The sequence below is a fragment of the Lutra lutra genome, chromosome 9 (assembly GCF_902655055.1).
Source record: "Lutra lutra chromosome 9, mLutLut1.2, whole genome shotgun sequence".
NCBI classification, from domain to species: Eukaryota; Metazoa; Chordata; class Mammalia; order Carnivora; family Mustelidae; genus Lutra; species Lutra lutra.
In genome coordinates, this window is record NC_062286.1 from 83,170,491 (window position 1) to 83,195,921 (window position 25,431).

Below are 25,431 nucleotides of genomic sequence, written 5' to 3' on the forward strand. Positions count from 1 at the left end.
CAAATATCCTGTGCCCATTCCGTTTGAAACATTTCACCTTTTAAAATGATAACCTTAAAAGGACCTCCTCAGTGCCTCCAGCCATGTTTTTCTAAACTTAATCCCAATAGCTGCTTTCCAGTTGAAATTGTTTTTATAGTCCCTGAGTATAAATTCATAGCCTAAACTAAAATGCCTGTATAATAAAACTTATGGAATTGCTTGTTTTCTTACTCTTGTTAATGTCCAGTGAAAACCCACATTAAGAACATATAGTGTCTTGGGGCGCCTGGGTGGCTCAGTGGGTTAAGCTGCTGCCTTTGGCTCAGGTCATGATCCCAGGTCCTGGGTTCAAGCCCCGCATCCGGCTTTCTGCTCAGCAGGGAGCCTGCTTCCTCCTCTTTCTCTGCCTGCCTCTCTGCCTACTCGTGATTTCTCTCTGTCAAATAAATAAATAAAATCTTAAAAAAAAAAAAAAAGAACATATAGTGTCTTAACGTTGCTATGACAACAAAAGAGCTTTTGGAAGAAAAACTTTAATTGTTTAATTGGTGAAACCTCACTGCCTCTCCTCCCCTCAGCATCATATCCTGAGAGAAGAAAGGTGAGAAATCTCTAGTGACAGAATCCCTGTCTTCTAATTATTCTGACTTTTATACTTACCCTATAGAGAAGAGTTTTGACTTTAGTGGGAATGATCTAAAGCAAGATTAGAGAAATAGCTAGTTGGTTGCCTAAGTTTTTAGCTTCCACATCTGCAATATTGTGGGTGCTGTACTAATCCATACATGGCCTTGAAGCAGTGCAGGAAGCTAGGCTCTCTCTGCCCCAAGGTAGGAAAGCTGTCCTTTGGCACAAGAGCAGACCCTGAGAGAGCAGCCCTTTTCCTGTTATTCCCCGTGACAGCTCAGCTGTGCCACAGATGAGACTGTCCCCTAGATTTTTAGCTCTACATGCTGATGTGGCATGACAAAGCCTAGATTATATTATAACTGTAATCCTGCCTCAAAGCTTGTGTTTAATTGTTCACTTTTACAGTTTCAAATTTGTCCCTTTAAACCTTGGGCATTATATTTATTCAGTATGTGTTAGAGGTTTTCAGTGATCTTTAGGATCATTATAATTGTTCAGCTTCTATTCAGAGCCATGGCAAGGTGAAAGAAATTGATCTCCGGGCTCCTCTCCCTCGTACTCACTGCTGCTAATTGGTTTCCCGTTCTGACACAGAGTGCAAGCCCTGGATAGGTGGAAACCTGCCTCTGAACCCGGACTGCTGCTGTGATCTGCGATCTGATGGTTGTCACGGTGTCTGCGGGCTCTGAATCCATGTCAGTTTTTCTTTATCTTGTTTCTTTTATCTGGACATTCTCAGATACCTTTTTTCTTTCTCCTTAATATACCCTGGGCTGTAGCAGTGTGTTTTCAGGTTTCAAAAGGTTTGGAAGTAGCCACTTCTCAAGGGTAATTGTGTCTACTTGTTTTGTCTGTTTGTGAAGTATAACATGAATACAGAAAAAGGCATACATTATAAGTTCAGTGCATTTCCAAAAAGTGAACACATCCACTCATGAACCAGCAACTAGATCAAGAAACAGAACATTGCCAGCTTGCCTCTGGTGCCCCCTTTCAGTGAGTAATTCCTTCCCCCAAGAATAACCAGTATCCTGACTTCTAACACGAGAGATTATTTTTGCTTGTGTTTGTACTTGATATAAATGGAACCATATGGTACTGTTATATCTGGCTTCTTTCACTTAACATTATGTTTGTGAGATCCATCCATGTTGCTGCATATAGAGATGGTTAATTTATTTTCATTTCTTTTAGTAATCTATTGTGTCTACTAGCTTCCAAGTGAATACATCTCTCCAGTTGGGCATAGAGCTGGCCATTCAGCCTAGCACCATCTTGCACATAATACGTGGTGAATTGACTTGCTGCAGAAATAGAAGGAAATTTACCCAGTGTAAGAACTTCTCCTTTAATAGAAAAGAGATGCTGAGTCTGTGTTACAGGGACACCTTCACTTCTTTATTTCTCATGTTTGGGCATGATTAAATATTTAACTTCTTTACTGATGTAATATTATTTGCTTAACTGCAAGAGTCATGAGAAAGAGTGGGTAATGACGCTAACTTTTGATGACTGGAAATAAAATATTATTTTAGAAACTTCTTTGAGAACCCCTGTCTTCACTGGAGACAGAAATTTTTCCTCTATCACAAGTCTTCAGCAAAGACTTTTTTTTTTTAAATACCACGCTTTGGGGATTTTTGTTTGGCTGAGTCTTAGCAGTGATGTCCCACTGTTATCAAATTTTCATCCTGTTTGTGAGGCTGGTGGGCTTTTCTGCTGACCTTGCTGCATTTGGAGCATGTCCTCCCCACCTCACTTAAGCTGGTGGAGGTTTGGGGTGAAATGAAGATAGAGAGATGAAACCAAACAAAATTCCAAGCAAGTCTGTGTTCTTGCCCCACCCTGCCCTGCCCAGCTCCTTCCCTACGTTGGTCTCTCAATGGATCTTAGGTGGCAAATCTCTCGGGGTCTACTCCTCATTTCTAAAGGACAAGAATGTTTAAAACAACTAAGTGTTTGCTGTGACATTCTCTCATAACCAAAAGTGTAGCAGTAATGGTAGTAACTGTTAGGATGTGGGAATGTGTCATTATGTGGTATCTCCTGGTGGTGAATCACCTTCCCATGAGCCCCCTTGGTGATGACTCTCACAAGTGAGTGAGTGAGAGGAGGTGTTCTTACAAGAAAAGAATGCACAGACACTTTCTTTGTCTCTCCTTCACTTTTAATGGGCCTGGGCTACATCCAGTCTCCTCTCACTTTTGTTCACTTACTGAGGATGCTGGATTCCTCCCCCTCCCAGACTAGAACTAAAGAAGATTCCCTGGTTATTTGTTCTTCCCTAAGTTGTTTAGAAAGAAGAAGAAAATGATTACACAGATGTTTTTGATCAAAAGGGAAAAGGAAGAAAAGGCTGTTACGATAGAAGAGATTAAAATCTGAAACTGCAGGGTGAAACAGTAGCCTCTCTGGGTCTTTGTGAGAACTGTGGTGTGATTGGACCCGGTTACTCTGTGTGACTTGCTACTTAGGAGTGATACTCCTCACACAGTTCAAGCAACATTTTCTCATCTCTTCCCTTCACCTTCTATAAACTAACGGGGCACTTCCTTATGATAGTTTGAGTAAGCAGAGTAATATTGTGTCCTGCTCTGTTGGTGTAAGCGTTTTATAATGATACAGTGGTTCGTAGGGTGTGTGTGTGTAAGGTAACTGTCCTTATCCTTTAGTCAGTCCAGAGACAAAATGAATACGAGGGTGGTGACATTTGTGATCAAAGATGCATCTTCAAAGTGAAGTTTATGTTATATTTATTATAAGTTAACAATTTTATAGTAAATTGTATGTAAATTATATATAAATCATATACATTTGTGGTATATAAATTATAGCTCGAAAAAACAGTAGAAATAAAAAGTTTAACTGACTTCTGAAGTATTGTTTTTGTCTTTTAGTTTATGAAATGTAGATAATCTAGGGAGAAAATATAGAGAAATAAAAAGATGAAAAAGCATTTCATAATTCTTGTCACCTTGGCTTAATTACTGTTAACATGTTAGTGTATATTTTTCTAGTTTTATATACTAGATATATACATATGTGCCTATATATAAAAATTTATTTTTCAAAATGATAAAATAGCCCTATCTCTAACATTAAAAGTAATGTACTATCTAGAAAATTGAAAGATGGAAAACCTTTTTTCCTTATAGTGCCCTTGCCTTCTCCCTCTGCCGCTACCTCCCCCCACAAGATTATTATAGATGACTTTTTGGTGTGTTTCCAGTTTTCTGTGGATTAAAGCTATTTCTTGTTGTTGATAATCAACTCAGGGAACTCCCTGCTGAACATGTGTGTTTATTTATATAGCTGCATTTAGTTTAAAAATAAGTTTGTATTTATTCTAAGATGATTTCTCCTAAACAGTTTAGATCAGTGCTTTACTCTTACGCAGTCTTAAACATAAAGTCACTGCCTCACAATACATTTCTACCTTTAAGCTTGTTAATAGTGCGTAAATACTCTCCATATTCATGTAGTAGTTACTTCTTCCCTCCGTATACTTCACTGGGACAGTGTAGCCTTTAGATTGTAAAATACTGCAGAACAGGCTGGTTTAAGTAACTTCATAAAACTGTACGGCTGGAAGCACTTTTTATTTTTAGTTGTTTTTCTCCTTGGCCTAAAGGTGGGGACTGATTGCCACTGTACAACATGGTTACTTAATCTCAATACATTTTCATTGTTCCATAAGTGACAATGTGTTTGTTATTATTCTTATTATTTTAACTTACCTGAATATAAAGAAAATGGGAATTAGGGAAAAGAAGCAGTATATGACTTAGGAAAAGCCTGATAACTATTTGAAACTAATGTAGTATTTTAAACTTCTTTGATAGATTCTATGTATTTCTATTGATACTTGATTCAAATCTTCCTTCACTTGCTTAATTGAAGTAGTTAAGTCTCAGTATTTGTTTACATAATATCTTCAGCATCTGTTGCTTCATTTGTATGGAGGGAAGATAGCCAGCTGCCAGCCCATCTCTAAACTGGACTGTGACCTCATGTCTGTGATCGATGGACACAGCTGTGGGGTTTCCATGTGTGCTTGGCAGTGCCCATGCCGAAAACATCTGGTCTAAGAATGTAATTCTCTTCTCTTGCAACTATATGAAAATTATTTGGTGCATAATGGAATAATACCAAGTATCCTTACGCAGTATAGAAGTCACAGGTGACTCAGGAGGAGCCCAGGATGGCATTCTCTGTAGACTTGAAGATATCAGTGAATTCAAAGTATCATTGTCTTATTGAGTGTGTATCTATAAACATCTGGTCCAGTGCCACTGGATCCATGCCATTTTTCTTCATTCTAAGTTTAAGAAATGGCTCTTTAGTATAATAGGTAGCAAAAACAGCAATGAAGGTTTTGGCCAAACAGAGTGAATTTAGTTCCATGTCTCACAAGGATTGCTGTGTTTGAGATGCATTTCTTCGCAGCTCCTGTACATCTTTAATGAAGATATTGAGGCAAGATTGTGTAGTACTGCTGTGGGGTTTTTCCTTTATATAGATAGTAAATGTGTGCATATTAAATTACTTATATTTATCATATATTGTACATTTATACATACTATAGTTTATATACATAATTAATATGTAATTATGTAATGTAACCAGTTAACCTCAGTAGCCCTTGCATTGGCACTTGTGGGGAAGTCATTCTCTGAATTGGCACTTGTTTTTATAATACCTGAAGAGTTCCAGATACCATTTAAAAATCCAAAGCTCTTCAGAATTATATATCTTTAAGCTTTTATTTATTTTTTTTCCTCCCAAGGAATTAAGGATGTCATTGTCTTCAGTTAAAATTAACCATCTAGGGGATCTGAGCTCTGTATAGCAAGCCCCAAATTAGCCCCTTATTTACTTTGAACTCTTAAGTCAAGAGACATTTCTTTTTTTCCCTATTGATTTTGAGGTTTCTCTTTTAAAGATTACAAGTCTTAGAGAACCTTAAATTTTAAAGTCCGTTTGCCCCCCACAATTTGTCTGTGTTTAGTTAGGCAAACAGATCAACCTAATTAATTCTGCAAACAGAGGCTGTAGTACTCTTGTGTGTCAGTTTGTAGCTCCAGGCTTAGGTATTCAGTAGAAAGCCTAGCTATTGAATATACATCAGTGTGTAAACATCTTTGCACAGTGAGTGAGCACTTTTGATGAACTCAGATATGAAGTTGCCAATTTATACTAAGCCTGATACGAAGAGGGAGTTTTCTTGGATTTTTCTTATGGCTTTGTTTTGTTTTATCGATAACTTAGTCTGGGCTCAGAGAGTTTAAAAGTAGTTTTGTTGGCCTGTGAGTGGTGTTGCTTCATCCTGCATGCTGCATGGATTTCTTTTAAACTGGCTTCCCAGCATTCTTAGTTCTATAAGATCTGCCCTACCTGCACCGAGGAGATCTTTTCTCCCCCTCCACCACAGTTAGTTGCCCTTTTCTGACTCTGTCAGTAGCCTTCGATTTCTGCATCCTGTTCTGCTGTCTCTCTCTTTCCAGTGCCTGCACAGTGTCTGTTACAAAGTGGGCCCTCGACGTGCTGATTGGATACATTGGTACCATGGGCATACATAGGGATGTGGTTCTTGCTAAAAGGCTGTCAAGAGGAGTGACTTAGCAACTTCCTAGCCTACATTTTTTGGGTCTTGGTAGATGGTAAAATTTAGCAGTTTATATTGCTGGGTAGGGGTGAATGAGTTGGGCAGGTTCCAACATGATAACATCCTTCTTTGTTCATAGAGGAGTTTGGGTTGATGAATGGCCTTTTGGGATCTTCACTAGAGAAAGTTATTTGAACATGTAACTGATTTGCATTTTGATCTCTGTGAATCAGAGATCTGTAAATCTCTGTAAATCAGTGTTTCCTTTCAGAGGAGATGCCATTTGAGGTACTTTGTGTGTTCTGGTGGTGATGATTTTACTTTTTTTGTGCAGAAATCTACCCCCCCCAACCCCACCCCCAGCCTCAGGGGTAGGCATGGGGTGATTAGTGGTCCTTTTTCTTGCCCTCTATGAGAGTTCTAGTTTTGAAGAGTTGCTCTGAATTGGGAGGCTCCACATAAACACTCAGTGTGTGTTTTTGCTTCCATGTCATTTAGAATACAGGGAGCCAGTGATCCCAAGAAAGGGAGGACTGCCATGTTCTTTAGGGAGTGGCATGGTTTGACTTTTGCCAGACGAAGAGTATCTGTAGTATCCTCAGGCCTTCCTTTCAGGTCTGTCTTCCAGTGATTCCAGTCTGCAGTTTAATTTTTCCCTGTGTGTGAGGGTATGTGTATGAAAGGAGGAAAATGGATTAAGGAACATGATCTCAAGTTAATGAGCTATTTTTAGACCAGAATGACTTACTACAGTTTTGTGATATTCATGTAGTAGACTGCTCTAAAGTTCTACATAAATAAGAAAAAATTTGCCAATCACTGATCTTTCTGGTGATATAAAAAAAGAAATCTGTACCTTTCCTTTGCTTTAAGTAATTGCTGTACAGCAGGCTTGCTGCTGGTTGGGGGAGTGGGGGGACTATATGAGGTAAAAGAAGCAAGGTTAAGATAGAATATGAACTTATGTCTTCAAAATTTGTGGAAACTTTATTTTGGTTGGCCTGTTTAAATTGGATTACTTTAATCCTATATTATGGCCTTCCACTGTAAAAGATTTATTTTATGAAAAATACTTTTTATTCCTATATGCAATAAAATTTACATTTTAAATAATCTATATACCTTTTTAGATCCCATTTAAAGAAAGATTTTTTGATAAAATGCAAATAATAGTCAATATCAGCAATAATATGTATTGTGTTCAGAACATGTCTCAGAATGAAAAAATATGAAGTTGAGGCAGAATGAAATACCCATGGTAGTTGTAACATTCCTCAAGGCTTGGGAGTATATTGATTAATACCTATCTCAGAACAAGTCACCTTATTTCTAGTTAAATCGTATATTGAAGATAATTGGTCTTCTGTTCCCTTCGGTCTTTGGAATCTGGATTTTAGTATCTTTTAATGTTTTTCCAAGAGGAGCACCTGCGGTTTATCACTGTGTCCTTGTGTGAACAGAGGTAACTGCATGTAGAGTTAATGATACCTGTTGCTAATCATTCTTAGTACTAGACCTAACGTAACTATAATAGTCAGAAAGAAAATACGTTACAGTGTGTTGCCTGTTTTGCTTGCTGGCCCTTGGGTTAGTTGATGTGTGGCATCCTTGCCTAGGCCTTCTTAGTCCACCACAGCAGTGAGTCAGTAAGCCTGGCAGAGTGCATGCTGTTGATTGTCTGTTCACCTACCTACTGCAAGAGGCAAGCGATGCCACAGATTTATGTGGTTTGAGTTCAGCTGGGCTTCCTCTTTTACAGGCTTTGTGTGAGTACTTACTATGTACTAGCCACCATGAGGGTCTTTTTTCATTCACCCTCCTGGCTTGTGACTCACTGGCCGGGAATGGATTAGGGTTTCTCATCGTACATGTAAGGATGCTGAGACTCAAGGATTTACTCTCTCACTCTCTCTCTCTCTTTTTTTTAAAGATCACATATCTTACCACATACTCAGTGTTATAGGCACTGTCAGGGTATAGAGATGAACAAGATAGAGTCCCTGTCTGTGGAGCTTATGTTTTCGTAGAGAAGATAGATTTTAAACTAATCATTGTGGGGCAGTGAGTACTATGAAAAGCAACAATCTGTCTCCAGAACATGTGATTTTTATGTAACTGAATGTTTTCATTGCCCTTCTGGATGCTTCTGGAGCTTGAGACTTAAAGTTGGCATGGGGCAGAGCTACAATGAGACTTCTAGAGAGGAGGGGCTTTCTCTAGCTGGGAGGCTTGGGGACACATTTTGATGAATTTCTGTGACTATTATGAAGTACACTGGTGTTTAGTTCAGAATAAAATTTCCCTTTTGGGTTTTATTAAGTGATGTGAGGTCAATTTGCATATCAAGTCCAGTGCAAATGGTGGCCCTAGAATCAGGTCCTCTACTGGCTGGTCAAGTATAGTCATTTTTCTATTGGGATTTCGAAGCTTCTGATTCCATATTCTCATGTTCTCTTTTCACATGATTTGGTATGTTTCTAAGAAGTAGAGAAAGGTGGGAGAGAGACACATTTTGCATGATTTTCCTAGCTGGAATTGAAAAATAAGGAGGTGAATTCTAATTATTAAAGTCATTATTTCCAATGCCATTCTGTAGCTTTCCTCTGCACCACAGTAGTGGAGAAATGACCACACAGATTTAAGTTTTGAGAAGTGTTGGAGTGGTCTCAACATTTGTGCTAAGTTCCGTCTTCCCCAGAATGTGAGTGGATGCAGTGTGTTATTGCCAAATGAATGATCTTAACCTGAATTCTGTCACATAAAAGCTCTTAAATGGGGGGATGTCTGTCAACAGTTAGAATATCTTGATTCTGTTTTCTGTTTTGCCTGGAGATATTTGAAACTTAATCATTGTCTTCTTGAATCACTTCTATGGTAAGCATCTTTGAATACTCAGAGCTAAGGGCATAGTTCTACAAGGATCTTCCAGAGACTTCTCCAAGCATGTGAAATGTGTGTCAGAAGTCATTCAGTTATATTTGAATGTAAATTGCCATTTCAGAGCAAAGGGGGGGGAAATCCCTTTCCAGATATGCAAATTATGCACAATGAAGAGAATTATTTGAAAATAACAAAATGGCAGTATACGCCTTTAAACTGAAGCTTATTTCCTTCTTGTGGTAATTGACACAGTTGGTCTCTAGAGCTTACTGGTGCTCTCTGTGCACCAGTAGCTCTCTCTCCTCTCTGGTCTTTTTCCTGTCAACTCCAGCTGCCTAGTCTTCCCAACCTCTCAACTCAGAATTGCCTGGGCTCCTATTGGGTTTCCTCCCTCTGTAAGAGTCCCTGAAATCTCTCTTAAGGCAGTAAACTGGAGCAATTATAAAGCTTCTCTGATGTTTCCCATCTCTCAGGGGTCAACTATCCTCCAATCCCTGATGTCCAGTGTCTTAAAACTTTTTCATATGTTTTGTCTATTGTAGTTGTCTAGTGGGAAAGTAAATCTAGTTCTTGATAATCTTGGCCAGGAGCAGAAGTGCCCATTATTCATTTTATTTTATTTTATTTTATTTTTATTTTTTCAAGATTTTATTTATGAGAGAGAAAGGGAGAGAGAGAGCTCACGAGAGGGGGGAGGGTCAGAGGGAGAAGCAGGCTCCCCACTTGCTCCCTGATGCGGGACTCGATCCTCGGACTCTAGTATCATGACTGGAGCTGAAGGCAGTTGCTTAACCAACTGAACCACCCAGGCACCCCCATCATTCCTTTTAACTGAAGACATTTTTCAGAGCCCAGCCTTTATCTGATTTACCACATCAGATATGAAGCAGGAGCCTTTGTGCTTGTGCACACAGATGGATCCAGTAGGAAATGCCCAAAGAGGTACCACTTAGCATACCCATACCTTCCTCAGAGCTGTGCCCCTTGTTGCCATTCATTACTTGGGCCTGATTTTTAGGGTATTAAGGAAGACTATATTCAGTGAGCACGGTATTCTTTTCTTGAAGAAAAGAAGCTTGAACTGTGGGAAGCTTGAACTGTGGGAAGCTTCATGAAGTTTGCCACTGACTTAGGGAAGAGTATGAATGGACTGAGGCAAGATTTTCTTTAACTGATCCTCTGGCAGGTCAGAAAGGTGAAGATAGCATGACAGTTGCTCCTGGACTCCATTTAGCTTCTCCTTTGCTCTAGGGAAAACGTAAGCTTGGAAGTTTTTGATCGCAAGAAGTTACAGGTCTGGATTGGTATCATTGTAGAGAATGGTAAGAAATGACTGTGAAGGCCAGAGTTCTATGCTGCAGCTGACCGAGTAGAAGGCAAATTAATCAGCAGTGTTCTGGTACTTTTCAAGCTCCCGACAGTTTTTCCTCATAACCGACAACAGGTGGAAGGGAGACTGGCAGTGACTCTATAACAGCATGGATGGGGTCAGGTCAGGATCCTTATTCCAGTGAGACAGAGGGAGCCAGACCATGTGAATTGCCAGAAACAAACTCATTTTGAATTCCTATGGAGCTGTCTCCTCTAACCTAAACTCTTCTCTTAACTTTTATTTTTCTAATTAGGAAAATAGTACCTGTCAATTATAGAAAAATAAGTTAGGGGCACCTGGGTGTCCCAGTCATTAAGTGTCTACCTTCAGCTTAGGTCATGATCCCAGAGTCCTGGGATCAAGCCTCTCACATCGGGCTCCCTGCTTAGCGGGAAGCCTACTTCTCCCTCTACCACTCCCTCTGCTTGTGTTCTCTCTCTCACTATCTCTCTCTGTCAAATAAATAAATAAAAATCTTCAAAAAATAAATCAAAGAAGAAAATATCTATAATCCAGAGATAATCTTTGATAACATTTCTTTTTTCTTTGTGTCTGCTCCTTAAAATATGAATATAAATATCTAAATATACTTAATTGTGTTGTAAATGGCAAAATATTGATGTCAAGGATATATTTGTCTTCTGAGCATTTGGGATTACTGATCTTTTTTGGTCTAATAATAAAATTGCAAGTTTAATTATATAGAGAAAGAAGAAGTCTTTCCTTCTGTCCTTCTAGGTTCTTGACCAATGCCCCTGTAACAAAAGATAGATTAACAAGAAAAAAACAGAAGTGTATTGGTATGTATCACATATATATTAGTGGGAGCTGTTGCAAGAAAAGGAAAGACTCAGAGAAATGGCAAAACCCAAATGCCTTCATGCTAGGTTGAATAGAGAGGCAGTAGTGGAAAAGTAACTAAAATACATGGGGAAGCTAAAGGAAGATAAGAGATATATTAACAAGGTTTGCTTGTATCAGAATTCTCTTGGCCTCAACTCTCTGTCTCTGGTGATAAGAATGTTTTTTTTCAGTTGGTATAGGAAGGACTTCTTTTACATGGGAGTTTTCTCTCTTGCTTTCTCTTGTTTCTCTTGTTATGTGTGTATCTATGTGTGTGTAGCTGCTTCCCTCATGGAGGGAGAAAATGGATGGATTCTGAAATTAAGTACTGACATGAACTGTTTCAAGTTAACATTACCGAAGGCATTTGTACCAATGGTGTTATGTCTTATAGATTGGAGCTTGATGCCATTTGTTAGGGCTTCCTGGTTTTGATGACCACAAACTTTGGAAAATTGTATTAGTTTCATTTAGATCCTAGAGGAATAGTGATCTGTCTTATTTGACTTTCTTGTTTGAGTAAGAGCATCATGTTTATTTGCCATGTTGAGCTTTTAGGTAGGGGGCTATCGCAGAAATATATTTTGGCCTCCTTTTGGTTCTTGGTGTCAGTCACGGAAGCATCAGTCTCCCAAGACTGTTCATGAGTGAGTGATGGGGAAGAAAATGGAGTGAAGTGTATTCACCATCCTGCATCATCTTGTCACAGCCTCAAGTTGTCCCCCATCACTCACCCACCATGTCCATCCAGGGAAATGGTACTATTGTTTCATTCTCTTCCTTGCCACACACTTTCTAGGTACCACTTCAGTGATGGTATCTCATTGAAATACAGCTAGTAATGTAGCCTGGCAGACTTTGTAGAAGACAGAAGAGCTAGAGGGCTCTGTGAGTACTTTGCTGTGTCTAGTAAAAGTTCTTCGTGGTGCCTGTAGACACAAAAGACAGAGTAGGTTAAGGGCCTTGGGGCCATTGCGCTTAGACTTTGGAGTCCCAGAAGTTATCCACCGATTAAGTAACAAAACTAGAGAGCATGTCTTTTTGTCTGAAATGGGTCCAAAACAGTGTGTATGTGTCTTCCTCCCTCCCTTCCTTCCTTCCTTTTTCTTTCTTTCTAGATTTTATTTGTCAGAGAGAGAGAGAGAGGGAGCGTGAGCAGGAGCAGGTGGAGTGGCAGGCCTAGCAGGCAGAGGGAGAAGCAGGCTCCCTGCTGAGCAATCCCAGGACGCTGGGATTATGACCTGAACGGAAGGCAGTTGCTTACCCGAATGAGGCACCTAGGCGTCCCAAAACAGTGTTTCTTCTTGAGTAAGATGTCTCAAGTGTCCATTTTGGTTACATTAATTTTGTAATTTTTCTGTTGGATTTTAATTCTGGGACTGACTGGTCTTGGGAGAAGTGCGCTGATTAATTTTAAAGAAAGTGCCATTCCTTTCTTTGATCTCCAGAACCAGATCCTGTAATCTTATTTTGTTGCAGAATTTTTGCCTACATTGGTCTGTTCACTTTTGTTTGTTTGAATTGTCAGTGAATTTAAGTTGTATAACCTTTTGTGTTTCTGAGTAAAAATAATAATAATTTTGATTAATTCAGCTGGTGTGGTACTGAATAATACTCTCAGGTATAATTGGGACTTGCCTTCGAAAGGCAATCTCCTCTCATTTTTCTCCTAGTTCACAGTCACAGAGTGGAGGGTTTGGTAAGAGTTTACTAAAACAAAAAGTAGATTAAACTGATCTTTTAAAAATCGGTATTTTCATTCTAAGTGTATATTCATTTTTATATTTTGATGGTGAAATCTGACAGATATTTGTGTATCTCATTTTCTCAGCCCTCTCTCTACTGGCAAAGATAGAGTGAATAATGAATCACGTTTTCTTTTTTGTTCCAACTATTAATGGGTAGATCTAATTCTGTAAAGAATTATGCTGGGAAAAAAGATGATTATTCAGAATATTTCCCAATCCCCTGGGTTCCTCCCAATTAACTTTTCTGATGTCTGCCTGTCTCTCCTCATATCATTACTGCCATCAGTGGAAGGAAAGAGAATTTGGGTAACAGTTTAAAAAACATTTTAAGGAGTCAATTTAAAAAATACAGTTATAATATGTACTCCTTTGTGCTCAAATGGTGGAGTGGGCAGGGTTTGCCCTATGACTTATTTACAAATTCATAGCTGCTTTTGAAAATTACCACTATTCAGATGCTTCCCCCTCCTCTATCCTCGAAGCCGCCAAGGAAGGCAACAGAAAACTCCTTCCCTAGTCCTCTTCCAGTCGAAAACAAAGACCTTTTCTATGAGAGTTGGCTCCCCTGGTTGGAGTCCAAAATGCTAATTGGCATCAGCTGCATTAAATCGCTGAGTGGAGCCTAGCAGCTGCCCTCATCATTGGAGAAAACCAGGAGGGAGCCTTCCCTTTCTTACCAAAAGGTTCCCTCTCCTTTCTCTAGTTACCTTTAGTTTAGTTTTGTTTTAATCTATATATGATTGTGGCCTACTAAAGAAGAAAAAGAAGGGCAAGGTCGTTTGGACTTGGCCTAGAGAGATGGGATATATAAACTTAGGTCATGTCGTTTTGTCCACTTTCTTTCATATACGGGATTGTTGTTAAATTTCAGTTCTAGCCTGCCCTGACTCTGTTTTCTACTGTATTTTCTCAGGCTGAATGGGGTGTATGGTGGTGGTGCTGGTGGTGGGTACATATTTATGTTTGAATGAGACCACCAAACTTGTTTTTAACTAATGACCAAAAGGAAATTGGAATTCAGAGATTGGTTCATTATCACTCCAAAGATAACATGTATTATATACATTAGTCATAATTAGGATTCCAGTTGTAGTTGGCTCAGAGCCAGTGGCAGATTCTGCATTCGTTTCTGATGCTTTTCCTCCAAGGCAGGCATTCTTAATTAGAATATGAAAATTAGTGGTGCTATATATCCTTTTATTTTATAAAATGTGTAATAGTCATTTTTAAAATCATAGAAGCAAGAGAAGGAATGTTCAAAGTATGTATAAATAGTTCCTAAAACACTAATTTGAGAGGACAGTATGTTTCTTTTGATATTTTTGGTAGTTCAGTTTCATATGCTTCTAGGATTTGACTACTTAAATCTCAGAAGTACTCTGGCAGGTGGTGTTAATCTGATTACTATATTTCCAGATCATACTTGGATGTTTCAGTCGTATTAAAAAAAGAGTTGCCAAACTTGATTGTATTTAAGTTGTTCTTATATAGTATTGTTTCTAATATGTAGCCCAGTTTCAAAAATATTACAATGTATGTCTTATGGTTGATGGTGAATCAGAGTTTCATTACATAAAGTACTTTCGTGTACTAGTGGCATCTAGTGGCATCTTGGACTTAAGGAAGTAGATTGTGCTGTGATAATCTGCCAAAAGTATCTAGCATTGTGCATATTAAGTGTCCTTCACACCAGTGGATAACATTGAATTTAAGCCTGTGACAATTTTTAAATGTATGAAATGCTCAAGAATTTCAACTCCGTGGGCTCTGAAAATATTAAGTGTCTCTGGAAACTCTTAATTCTTAGAAAGAATGGTGAACAAATCAGATCCTAGAAGACATAGGTTTGTGTTGCTAAAGAAAGAAAATACGAAAATTAAACAAAATGTGTTGTGATCCTTAATTATTGCTCAGGAAGCTTCTCATGGGAGAATTGTAGTTAACATTTTTCTGTCAAGAAGTGGAACGTACCGGCAGAGCATAATGGAATTATGACCCTTGGAATAATTTAGCAATATGAGGAGTGGAGGGAAGTAGTTAGGGATGAATCAGTAAAGCAGAGTCATGTAACCCACTAAGATGCACATACTTCATGGCATGATTGGCTGCAAATACAAAATTAAAATCAATATTTTAATTTTCCCCCATTTTAGTTCAACATTGTTCTTTTTGCTTGCTTTTCTGTAGTCTTTATACCCCAGATATTTGTACGTTGACTGATTTTGGATAAAAGGGAAAAATATCAAACCTTTAGTTGACTTTCTAGTTACCTAGTCGTGGTCCAGTGGAAGGAAAATGAGGTGTTTAATTTTTCAGGGCCCAACATATTTAACTATAGGCCTTATGCCAGGAGTGATACCACATGCCTTTCTACCAGAGCCTGTTTATGGCCATAGTCAGGTGCTAATTTTTGATAGGAATCTGTTGGTCTTGACAAGTCCCGTTAAGGTTGTCCTGGGCTGCTCCCAGATATTGCTGGGAGTGAATGGTTAGTTGTGGTGACTCAGGAGGGAATAGGCTCCATGTGCTGTATGCCAGCAAGTTGTGGTCATTATTATACACTGCGCCTGATAGGAATGTGTGGGAAGAGCACAAGATAAAGCTTTTGGTGAATTGGGCTTTCTAGTCATGTTTGGGGCATACTTCCTTGTGCCTTATGTTAAAAAAAAAATTGTCACTCTTTTATGATTTAGTATAAAACTCCTTTGAAGAAAGATCCCAAAAAGAAGTGTGTTTTCTGTAATGTTAGTCAGACTAAACACTACTTTTGTTTAGGATTGAGATAGTTATCCTAGTTATTCAGTATCTCAGTTTTCATTGCTGCTTTAAACATGGCCATGTTTAAATCAGATTGAAATGATAACCATGTGGTGTCTTTTCATATTTACAGGGTTTGAATGATAATTAGTACATACAAACTATTATATAGACTGTATTTGGCTGTGTTATTTTGCTTCATATTTGCAGCCACCATCTGCCAAGGTTACGTGACAACCTATTAATATGCTGTAATATTCTGATACTTATGTCTGGGGACCAAGCTGGAGGCCACCATCTTAAGAATGAATCCCTGTTCTAAGATGATTCCATGTTTTATTACATGTGGTATTAAAGTGGTAGTGTACAGCTGAAAGTTCTATTTTAAGAAGACCTTTTCTTTTTTCATTTGGTCTCATCACTAATATCTAATTAATGCTGTTGTAGCTTTTATCTCAGCAGTATTTTCAAACCAAACTTACTTAGGTCTGTGAGTCCTTATGAATGGTTTTTGGAGGTGCCAGGCTGCAGGACTAGGTTTCTTCAGCCTGTGTGAGTCTACATGGATGCACTAGCTTTCACATGCATGGTCCTTCTCTTTTTCTTTTATACTTCCACGTACAGGCCCCTTGACTGCTCAGAAACCCCAGATCTTCCTGGAGAAGGAAGAACGTCAGTTATAAGTGGAATGAGCGTGCCAATGTGGAGAAGTGGGGACATTGTAGGGGACCAGTCATTATTTTCTTTTGAAAAGTTATGTAGTAAAGGGAATTCTGGAGATCTGATTATCACCTCTGTCTTTAAGATTTTTATCTTTCCTCAAATGTGGCTTTTCTAGCTAGAGCTGGTATTCTCTTTTCTTCCACCTTCTCTCCTCTTCATCACTTTAACTCTGCTTTCCCCTGGTTCTCATGCTAGCTATAAATCTTACTTATGAACTCTGCAGGTCATGTGGCAGAGCCCTTGCTGTGTCATGTGTCTGCAACAGCCAGGCTGTTGCAGGTTCTGCCCAAGGGGTATATGAGAGAGAAAGGCTGAGACTGGCAAGCCCTCCGCATTCACAAGGGCAAATTATTTTTATTTTCCAGACCTGTGTCACCATCTGTTCTTTCATCTCCCTTCTGATCTTCTCACACAAACTCTGTATTTCTTCTTCTGCTCATCTTAACTTTAATAAAGCAGGAGGCTGGGGGATGAGCCAAGTCTAAAACAACCTGCTATCACTGAGTGATGTTGTATTACTGTGGGTCGCTGGACTCTCCTGAATCTCTCTTTGGGGTAGAGGATCTCATTAAGCATGCCATCCATCCTGGGCCTGCAGGGCTGGTCTGTATGCAGTAATCTGACTGTGGCCACACCAGGAGGTAATGTTCTTGTGCAAGGTTGTCACAGGTGAACCTTCTGCGCCATAGCTGTGCCACATGATTTTTATTCACAAATATTTTTTAGAAAAGAAACAGCCTTTCCTTTTAATTAGTCAAAATAGTATCAGTCAGTTCTCTTTTTCCTCCCATTTTTCCAGATGAGCAAATTGAGGTTCAGGTATCATAGTTTGTGGAAAGCTGCTACACCTGCTTCTTATGTATATCTGTAACTTTTGTACTTCTGTATTTCTTGCATAACTTCTAAGGCATTTCAAAGAATGAGTCCTGTTAAAGTCCCCAATTCTTGTTATCAGGATAAAGTGAATGTATCTTCCTCCTTTGCTGCAGGGATTGGGAACTTGTATTATTGCCCATGGGTGGGGAAGTTAAAATCATGCTTGACATTCAAAAGCCACACATTTTATTTTTTATTTTTTCTTAAGGATGAAGAGGAAGAAATAAAACTGGAGATAAATATGTTGAAGAAATATTCTCATCATAGAAATATTGCAACCTATTACGGTGCTTTCATTAAAAAGAGCCCTCCAGGACATGATGACCAACTCTGGGTAGGCAAATGTTTCCCAAGCATTTTGAGGGGTTTTCTCTTTGGTGGTACTCAAAAGACATTAAGGACCTTCCAGGGGAGGAGGGGGTGGAGAGAAGAGCAAAGACAAAGGGCATAGTGCCTATTATCTTCCTTACCCTTCTTGGTTAAAGGTATACTGTATGTTTATTTTTATGTTGATTTCACATTGCATGGATGAGAGTTAACTTTGTTTCAGGAATAAAATGGCATGTTTTAAAAGGAATATAACCAAATAGCAAGGAAATTAGGAGCTTGAAAAATCAATACTTTATTTATGGAAGTTAATATGGAAGCACAAATAAATGCATCTTCTTTACTACCTGGAAGTAAGGGACAAACATACCAATATTAATAATATTAATGATAACAGTTAATTGAAAACAGTAAATTCCAGGGAAACTTCTAGAATTAATATACATTCAATCTTATCTCTTACTCAGTCACATCTATACTGAAGATGATGACACTGAGATGCTGTTAGAGCTATGGTTATCACATTAGTTATACCAAGGGTACTGGACTTATAAAGCAGGAAGATAAATATTTTTTCTAATTTTTTAAAGCCATTATAAGAAATTTGCAATATTTTGCCTTAATTTTAACCTTTATCTTCATTGCCCAAATCCAGTCAAAGTTAAAATTTTAGAATAGCTCAATTCAGTTCATTTCTGGATATTTAAAAAACCTACTTGTGTTGATTTTATATAAACATTTAGGTATTGTAAATAAAGTATTTTTAAAATTATGTGCTGCTTAAAATCGCATTTCTCTTAATATAAAATAGTTTGAGAATCGTGAATGAAAGAGGATATCTGGATGCTAGCAAATGAGAAAAGATGTTAGAGTAGCTCTGTCAGATTTCTCATAATTGGGTACTAATTAAAGACAAAATGGTCCTCCCATGCCCGTGTCCTTGGGAGTGAGGAGGAATATTTCACAATCTCTGCACTGGGAGATGTGCTGTAAAGTGTCAAAAACCCTTAATCTCCTGGACCAAACATACACAGTGAATAAATTGGATGGTGAAATGGGCTGTCAGTAATTTGGATGCTTCCAAACTGATCATGTACCCAGATCTTTAGGAAAGACACAAAGAGTTAGACTTTGCCTTTCTGATGAATGTCCAGTATGTACAGATTGTGGTGATGCTCTCACTGGTTGCTGGGGTGTGCTAGTCACCATGTGTCTTTTCTGCCCTGTAGCTTGTTATGGAGTTCTGTGGGGCTGGGTCCATTACAGACCTTGTGAAGAACACCAAAGGGAACACACTCAAGGAAGACTGGATAGCTTACATCTCCAGAGAAATCCTAAGGGTAAGAAGAAGGGTGTGTCTGTGGTGTCCTGTGCACTGTGTTGTGTTTCCATTTTCATTTTCCTAGCCCGAAATATTTCTTTGCATTAGTTATAACTGTATAGATTGTTCTTTTCATGACAGTCAAGGGCTCTGTATAATTTGCTGGCTTTGATTATTGAAGCTGCATCATGGTTTTGATTGTGATAAGTATCTAAAGAAAGTAACTTCCACTACAGTCCTCCGCTCTACCAACTGAGCTATCGAAGGAATCACTAAAGAAAGTAACTTAAACAAAAATAGTTTTTCTGCATTTCCCTATTTACCCTCCAGGTGTTAAAAAGAAAATCAAGTGCAGAGAAATAGTCTCTAACTATTGTTTTTATAAGAATCCTTTGTCTAAGCTTATGAATCAATATTAATGATGTCAAATGCTGGCTTTCAAAATCATCTTGTGAACTTTGGCATTAACTGCTAGATTCTGTTGCAGTATTTACAAGGAAAAGTTCTACTGTTTAATGTTGTTTACAGCCAATTGGAAAGCTGGTTTATGATGTTAAAGTTTCTGAACTACTGTTTTAGCAGATTCTAAATGATTGCTTTCAGTAATAGAGATAACGCAGAAACTATAGGCAAAGGGTCTCTATATTTTGCATTTGAAAAGTGCATGTGAGTTACCAGTGGGCCTCTTTTCCTTTGGCCAGCTGTCCCAGTTTTTCTATCTACTTTACCCCTTAATTACACATTCAGATTACTTGGTTGGATTTCATTTACCCACCACATTTAAAAAATAAATACTGTGGAATTAAACTGGAATCTAATTCTTAGGCTTCTCTCACTAATAAAAAAAAACCTGGTTATCTTTTTTTACTTATAGGCAAATTTACCCTACTTTTTTTTTTTTAAAAGATTTTATTTTATTTATTTGACAGACAGAGATCACAAGTAGGCAGAGAGGCAGGCAGAGAGAGAGAGGAGGAAGCAGGCTCCCTGCCGAGCAGAGAGCCCGATGCGGGGCTCGATCCCAGGACCCCGGGATCATGACCTGAGCCGAAGGCAGAGGCTTTAACCCACTGAGCCACCCAGGCGCCCCAAATTTACCCTACTTTTATATTTAAATTTCATAGAGGACTGCCAGTTTAAAAAAAAGAATTCAGAGAGTTGTGTTTTAATTCTTTTTATTTAGATATTTTATGAAGCCCTTGAAAAAACAAGCAATTCCCTTTAGAAAATCAGTTGTAGGGGATGCGGTGGGAGAACCCTCTTTTTGTGATCAGTCTCTGATTTCATTATTAAAATATGTGGGACCTATCTTTTATGGTTATTATTAGCAGGCAGAGTCTAAAAGTGGAAAACTAAGTATCCTGCCCTGCATTACTGTGAAGGAGTTCAGCAAGTGGGCAGATGTATTTATTATGTTAACTAAAACCCTTGGCATGGTCGGCAGGAGAGAACAGCGGTTAGAGTGAGTCAGACGTGTGTTTGAGTCCTGCCTTTGCTACTTGCCTATTGCGTACCCCTGACAAAGTTATTCCCCATACAGGATTTACTTTCTTCTGTAAAATTTAGATACCGGTCCTATGAAGGAAATAACATTGTATCGTTCCAATTTTAGTATATGTGCTGCCGAAGCGAGCACAGGAAATAACATTGTAATGAGAATTAAATATAACTGATTGTCAGTAAATATTAGTTGTTGTCATTATTTTCTGTTATAAACATATACTTACACATACCTTTTCTATATATAATTCCAGCATGGGATTTCTTTTTCTTTTCTTTTTTTTTTTTTTTTGATTTTATTTATCTGACAGAGAGAGAGAGAGAGAGAAGCAGGTTTCCCGCTGAGCAGAGAGCCTGATGCAGGGCTCAATGCCAGGACTCTGGGATCATGACCTGAGCCGAAGGCAGACACTTAACTCACTGAGCCACCCAGGCACCCGTAGTGTGGGATTTCTTAAGCAAAGAACTAGATTTTAGTATAAATGTCCTAGGCATCAAATGTATTTCAGCCATCGAAGATAATTTACATGTTTTTATATATACAGGCAAGCATTGTTTACCTATCTTGTAATAGACATATTTAGTTATTTTACTTTCATTGATCTCAGGCATCATTTCAAAAGATGCCCAGGTTGTTTGAAGCCCCTGACTGGCCTGAATATAAGAGCTTAATGGACATCATTTTGAGGTATAGCAAATGTTTTTCACCTTGGTGGCACCCGAAACAAGTGTTTCCTTCATTTACATTTCATCTAGAATGGGATTTTTTCCTACTACAAAAGTCTAAGTGAACTAAAACCAAACAAGGCTCTAGAAGAGTCGGTGTGTCACATGCTAGTGTGTGTTTTTCACTGGAGTTGCTGAGAATCTTCTTTGGTAAAGAGAAAGCAGTATGGTAAGAAGGAGGTGAGCTGTTGTGGGAACAGACAGAGCCAGACCAAGTGAATAACCTGGGTTCTCAAAGAAATTGGTGGGTTAGCTCTTTTCTGCAGTGGCAAAACTTGTCCTCGTTCTTTAGTACGTGTTAGATTCACATGACATTATTATGTTAAGATACTCAGAAGGTTGAGAGTCACGAGCTTGTAGGCCTCAGACATAAGTAGGAAAGCTCTCTTGGCTCGTCCCCTGAAACCCTTGAGACCAAAGGTTTACCAACAAGCCAGAGTGTCCATCCCAGCCTACTTCCACGTTTATAGTCTACACAGCCACTGATGTGTGTTAGTGGAAACCGAAATTCATAGTGGGTATGGGTACTTATAGTGTTTTGTAACCAATACTGAAGGACAGCCTTTAACTTTTCCTTTACTCCATGTCCTTGAATGAGATAGAGTTACAGGAAAAATGTTTTCTAGCTTTGAAACATTGATGCATTTGCTCTAGAATGGTATTTAGTGTGTATTTCTATCTGGACTATCTCTGCTAAGGAGGCATAATTGTGGCTTAATTTTGGCATGGGAAGAGTTGAGCATACAAGAGTAGTTGAACATACATTTTCTCTGCATACAGGGAAAGATGTACTCATTTAGAATAATCATAGCTCAAATTAGTGCCTACAGGGTATTAGACATACCTTGAGTGATTTTTCACCTGGAGACACTGTTCTCCTTCAGCAGTAGGACCAGGTAGTAAATGTTTCTTAACATTTATCACTTACAAGAAACAAGAGTCTGTGCAGGCCACATTGTTTGAGAAGATGTGGATACTTAAGTTTGTGGCTAAGATAATCTTGTGAAAATATAAAAAGGGAGTTAGGGAAAGTTAGAGAATATAAAATGAACTGAAGTAGCAGAAGTAGGAATTTTGAAAGAATCAGGGAAGCTACTTTTTTGTTTGTTTGTTTTTTCTTTGCTGTTCAGAGTTATGCTGTGCTGAAAGAAGAGACTTTCTTCCTAACTATAGCACTAACATACCATATATTTTTAGTGTTTTTTCCCCTAGTCAGTGCTTTGTGGTATAACACTGCACATCCTGTGTGGTGGAAAAATAAACAGAGCCATCAAGTATACTCTATTCTGCTTTATAAGCAGACTAGTAAATTATTGTTTAGAAACCCCTGTGTTAGAAAAATTAGTGTTCTAGAGCAGCTGTCATATTTAATGCGTATCCTACACAGTAATGGTAACAATAAAACCTCACACAAAAAATCAAACAGGAAAATTAAATAAACTCTTGCTTCTCTGATCTAGCCTTTTTCAGTTGAGACATTTCAGAATAAATAGCTTGTTTGTATCTTAAGGAGGCAAGCTGTAGATTTGGCTTGTCTAGCTAAAAACAGAACAAGAGCAGGAGTTGTGAGAATAACCCATTTTTGTCTCAGTTCGTAGTTGGATGCAAAATGTGTTTTTGTTCTTCTTCCACCTCTCATAAGAGACATGGCTCTTGGGCTTCATTCCCGATGCAAGGTCATCACAAAGTGCTCTGTGCCAGTAGGGTTTATTTCCTTGGGAAAGAAAGATATTTTATGTGAATATAAAGCTTTTGATGGCAGAATTGTTCTACACTTGGGGTGGAGGTGGGCTTGATCAGTAGTTAGCAATTTGTCACTATGCGGTGGGAAAACTAGGCAGTGTTCAAGAGCCAGACTTGAAACCACACTCTGGCTCTTTGTGTTTTCCCCTGGGATGGGTCTAGTTCAGATATACCCACGGGGTCACCCACTGAAAGATGGACATGTAGCGTGGGAAAGGAACCACCCTGTACACAAATAGCACAAATTACAGCAGAGAAACTGCAGATGGTAATCTAGAGTGTGTCTTCAAGGAGCAGCTAGAAACTGGTCATGTTGCTCACACACTGGAACTGGGGGGTGGTACTTCTTTCTGTTTGTGTGGTACTATTGGTAATGTGTTCTGGAAATGCACAAAAATTGTAGTATGTTCTAAATGTGATTCATAAAACTTGTGGCTTGTACATGTACTTTGTTATAAAAAGTGTGTTCTAGGCTCTTTATTTGCAGCAACAAAGAACTAAAATTCAGATCTCTCTCTCCTCTTCAGGGCCTGGCACATCTTCACATCCATCACGTGATTCACCGGGACATCAAGGGCCAGAATGTATTGCTGACTGAGAATGCAGAGGTGAAACTTGGTATGTGACACACGTGCCACATGATGTAATACTTGGCCCTGGTGCAAACCAGCAGCGACTCCCTACCTTGTTGGCATTTAGCTAAAAGCTCTATTACTCAGATTTTCTCTTTCTGTTCTATTTAAGAAATGGGCACTGGGTTTACTGCTTTTTCTGTATCCAGCCTCCCTCCCTGCCATGCTTCTCCCCTACTCTGCTCTCCATATAGTAGACAGACTAATGTTTAAGTCAGATCATGGCACTTTCTTCCTTAAATACCTTTAGTGGCTTCATATTTCACTTGGAGTAAAATCTGCATTTCTTACCATGGCCCATAGAAAGCCATGGCCCCTAATACTTTCCAGCCCCATTTTGTGACCATTCTCACTTCTCTCCCTGTCCAGTTCACTCATTTTCTTACTTCCTTGGAATGTCTCATAGGGTCTTTGCACATACTGTTCCCTGTTGGGAACAGTTTTGAGGTTGCAATTTTTTCCTCGTCTTCAGAGGCCTTCCTTCCCTGATGCTCTGATCTCTATGCCCTGACCTTCTGATCTACCGCTTATTTCCTCACTCATCCTGATCACAATTTACAATTATACAGCTGTTTGTTTACGTATATTTCTGACTTATTTCCCAGAATATAAGTTCTGGAAGTGTAGCGAATAGGATGTTTTATTTACGAGAGTATTCTTATCTGGCACCTAGCATAGTGCTTTAAATTTAGTAGGGGCTCAGTAAATTTATGCATGGATGGATGGAGTCCAAAGTATCTTCCTGGAGATGATTTTGTAATGGTTCTTCTGTATTTCCTGTTTCCTTTACCTGGATTTGAACTTTTTTTTCAATCCCACTTTTATATAATGGTTCTGTCAAATTTCTAAACAATTAGCATTAAGTTTTCTTCCAGTAAGGCATCACACAAAAAAATTGTTTATGTTTATAAGAAAATCTAGTCTATCTTTCAAAAATCTTAGGCACAGTAGTTTAAAAACAATCTTCATTATTGCTTTCTTGCATAGTACCTCCATTTCTTGGTCATCTGTGGAGGAATAGTGTGCCCATTGGGGAAATACCCTCAAAGCTAAGATAGGAGGCACTTAAATTGTTCTCATTCCTAGTGACTTAGGAAGCTGTGTGTGTTCCCTGTGCTGGCCTGTTGGTGCTAGGACTGTGATAGTCCTTCTGAAATCACTTGGTGATCACTTATAACTGCAAATGGCACGTACTGCCCAGCGCATGTGTCTCTGTGTCAGGACATGTGAGCCCACCTCCTGGCCAGGTGGTTTCCTGAGCATGTTCTGCCTGCTGAATCTGTAACCCAGCCCCTGTGAGTGATCTCAGCCCTCCATAGGCCCTTCTGCAGGAGCTTGTCCACCATCATGTAGTCCTCCTAGTGCTGTCAGCAAACATTCCATTAGAGACCCTGGTCTTCCTGCCAGCTCTGCCTCCCATCTTTGAACTTTCCTCTAGACGACCATCGTTGTTCAGCTGAGTGGGATGTGGGGGTCACTCTAAAAATCAGACATCCTGGGTACTTTGAGGAGTGTTTCTTAGTATATTTGTGATTTAGCTTGATTCTCTTTATTGAATTCATTACTCTGTACTTTCCAGACCACCTTTGTGGGTTTCTTCTCTTTCTGTGGTTAAGTGCTGCTTAAGAAGCTAAGTCACGTGGGTGTTAGTCAATTCTCCTGAACTTAGAGCTTTCTATGACTTGATCTTGTTTGCGGCAGGCATGTTTCCTGCAAGCACTGAACATCCTAATTCATCCAAAAGTCCCTCTAGTGGTCACTGTCGT

The 25,431-nt window shown here is 38.9% G+C and overlaps 1 protein-coding gene across 50 annotated transcripts in view; it reads left to right on the top strand.

Annotated features, from left to right (window-relative positions):
* Window positions 1-25,431, top strand: part of MAP4K4 (mitogen-activated protein kinase kinase kinase kinase 4) — a 191,167-nt gene that overhangs the window by 97,083 nt on the left and 68,653 nt on the right. For all 50 annotated transcript variants that reach the window (XM_047746625.1, XM_047746638.1, XM_047746624.1 and 47 more), the window contains exons 4-6: window positions 17,625-17,750; window positions 18,973-19,083; window positions 23,561-23,651. In XM_047746625.1, the coding sequence (XP_047602581.1) occupies window positions 17,625-17,750; window positions 18,973-19,083; window positions 23,561-23,651 (328 nt within the window). The remainder of the gene's footprint in view (window positions 1-17,624; window positions 17,751-18,972; window positions 19,084-23,560; window positions 23,652-25,431) is intronic.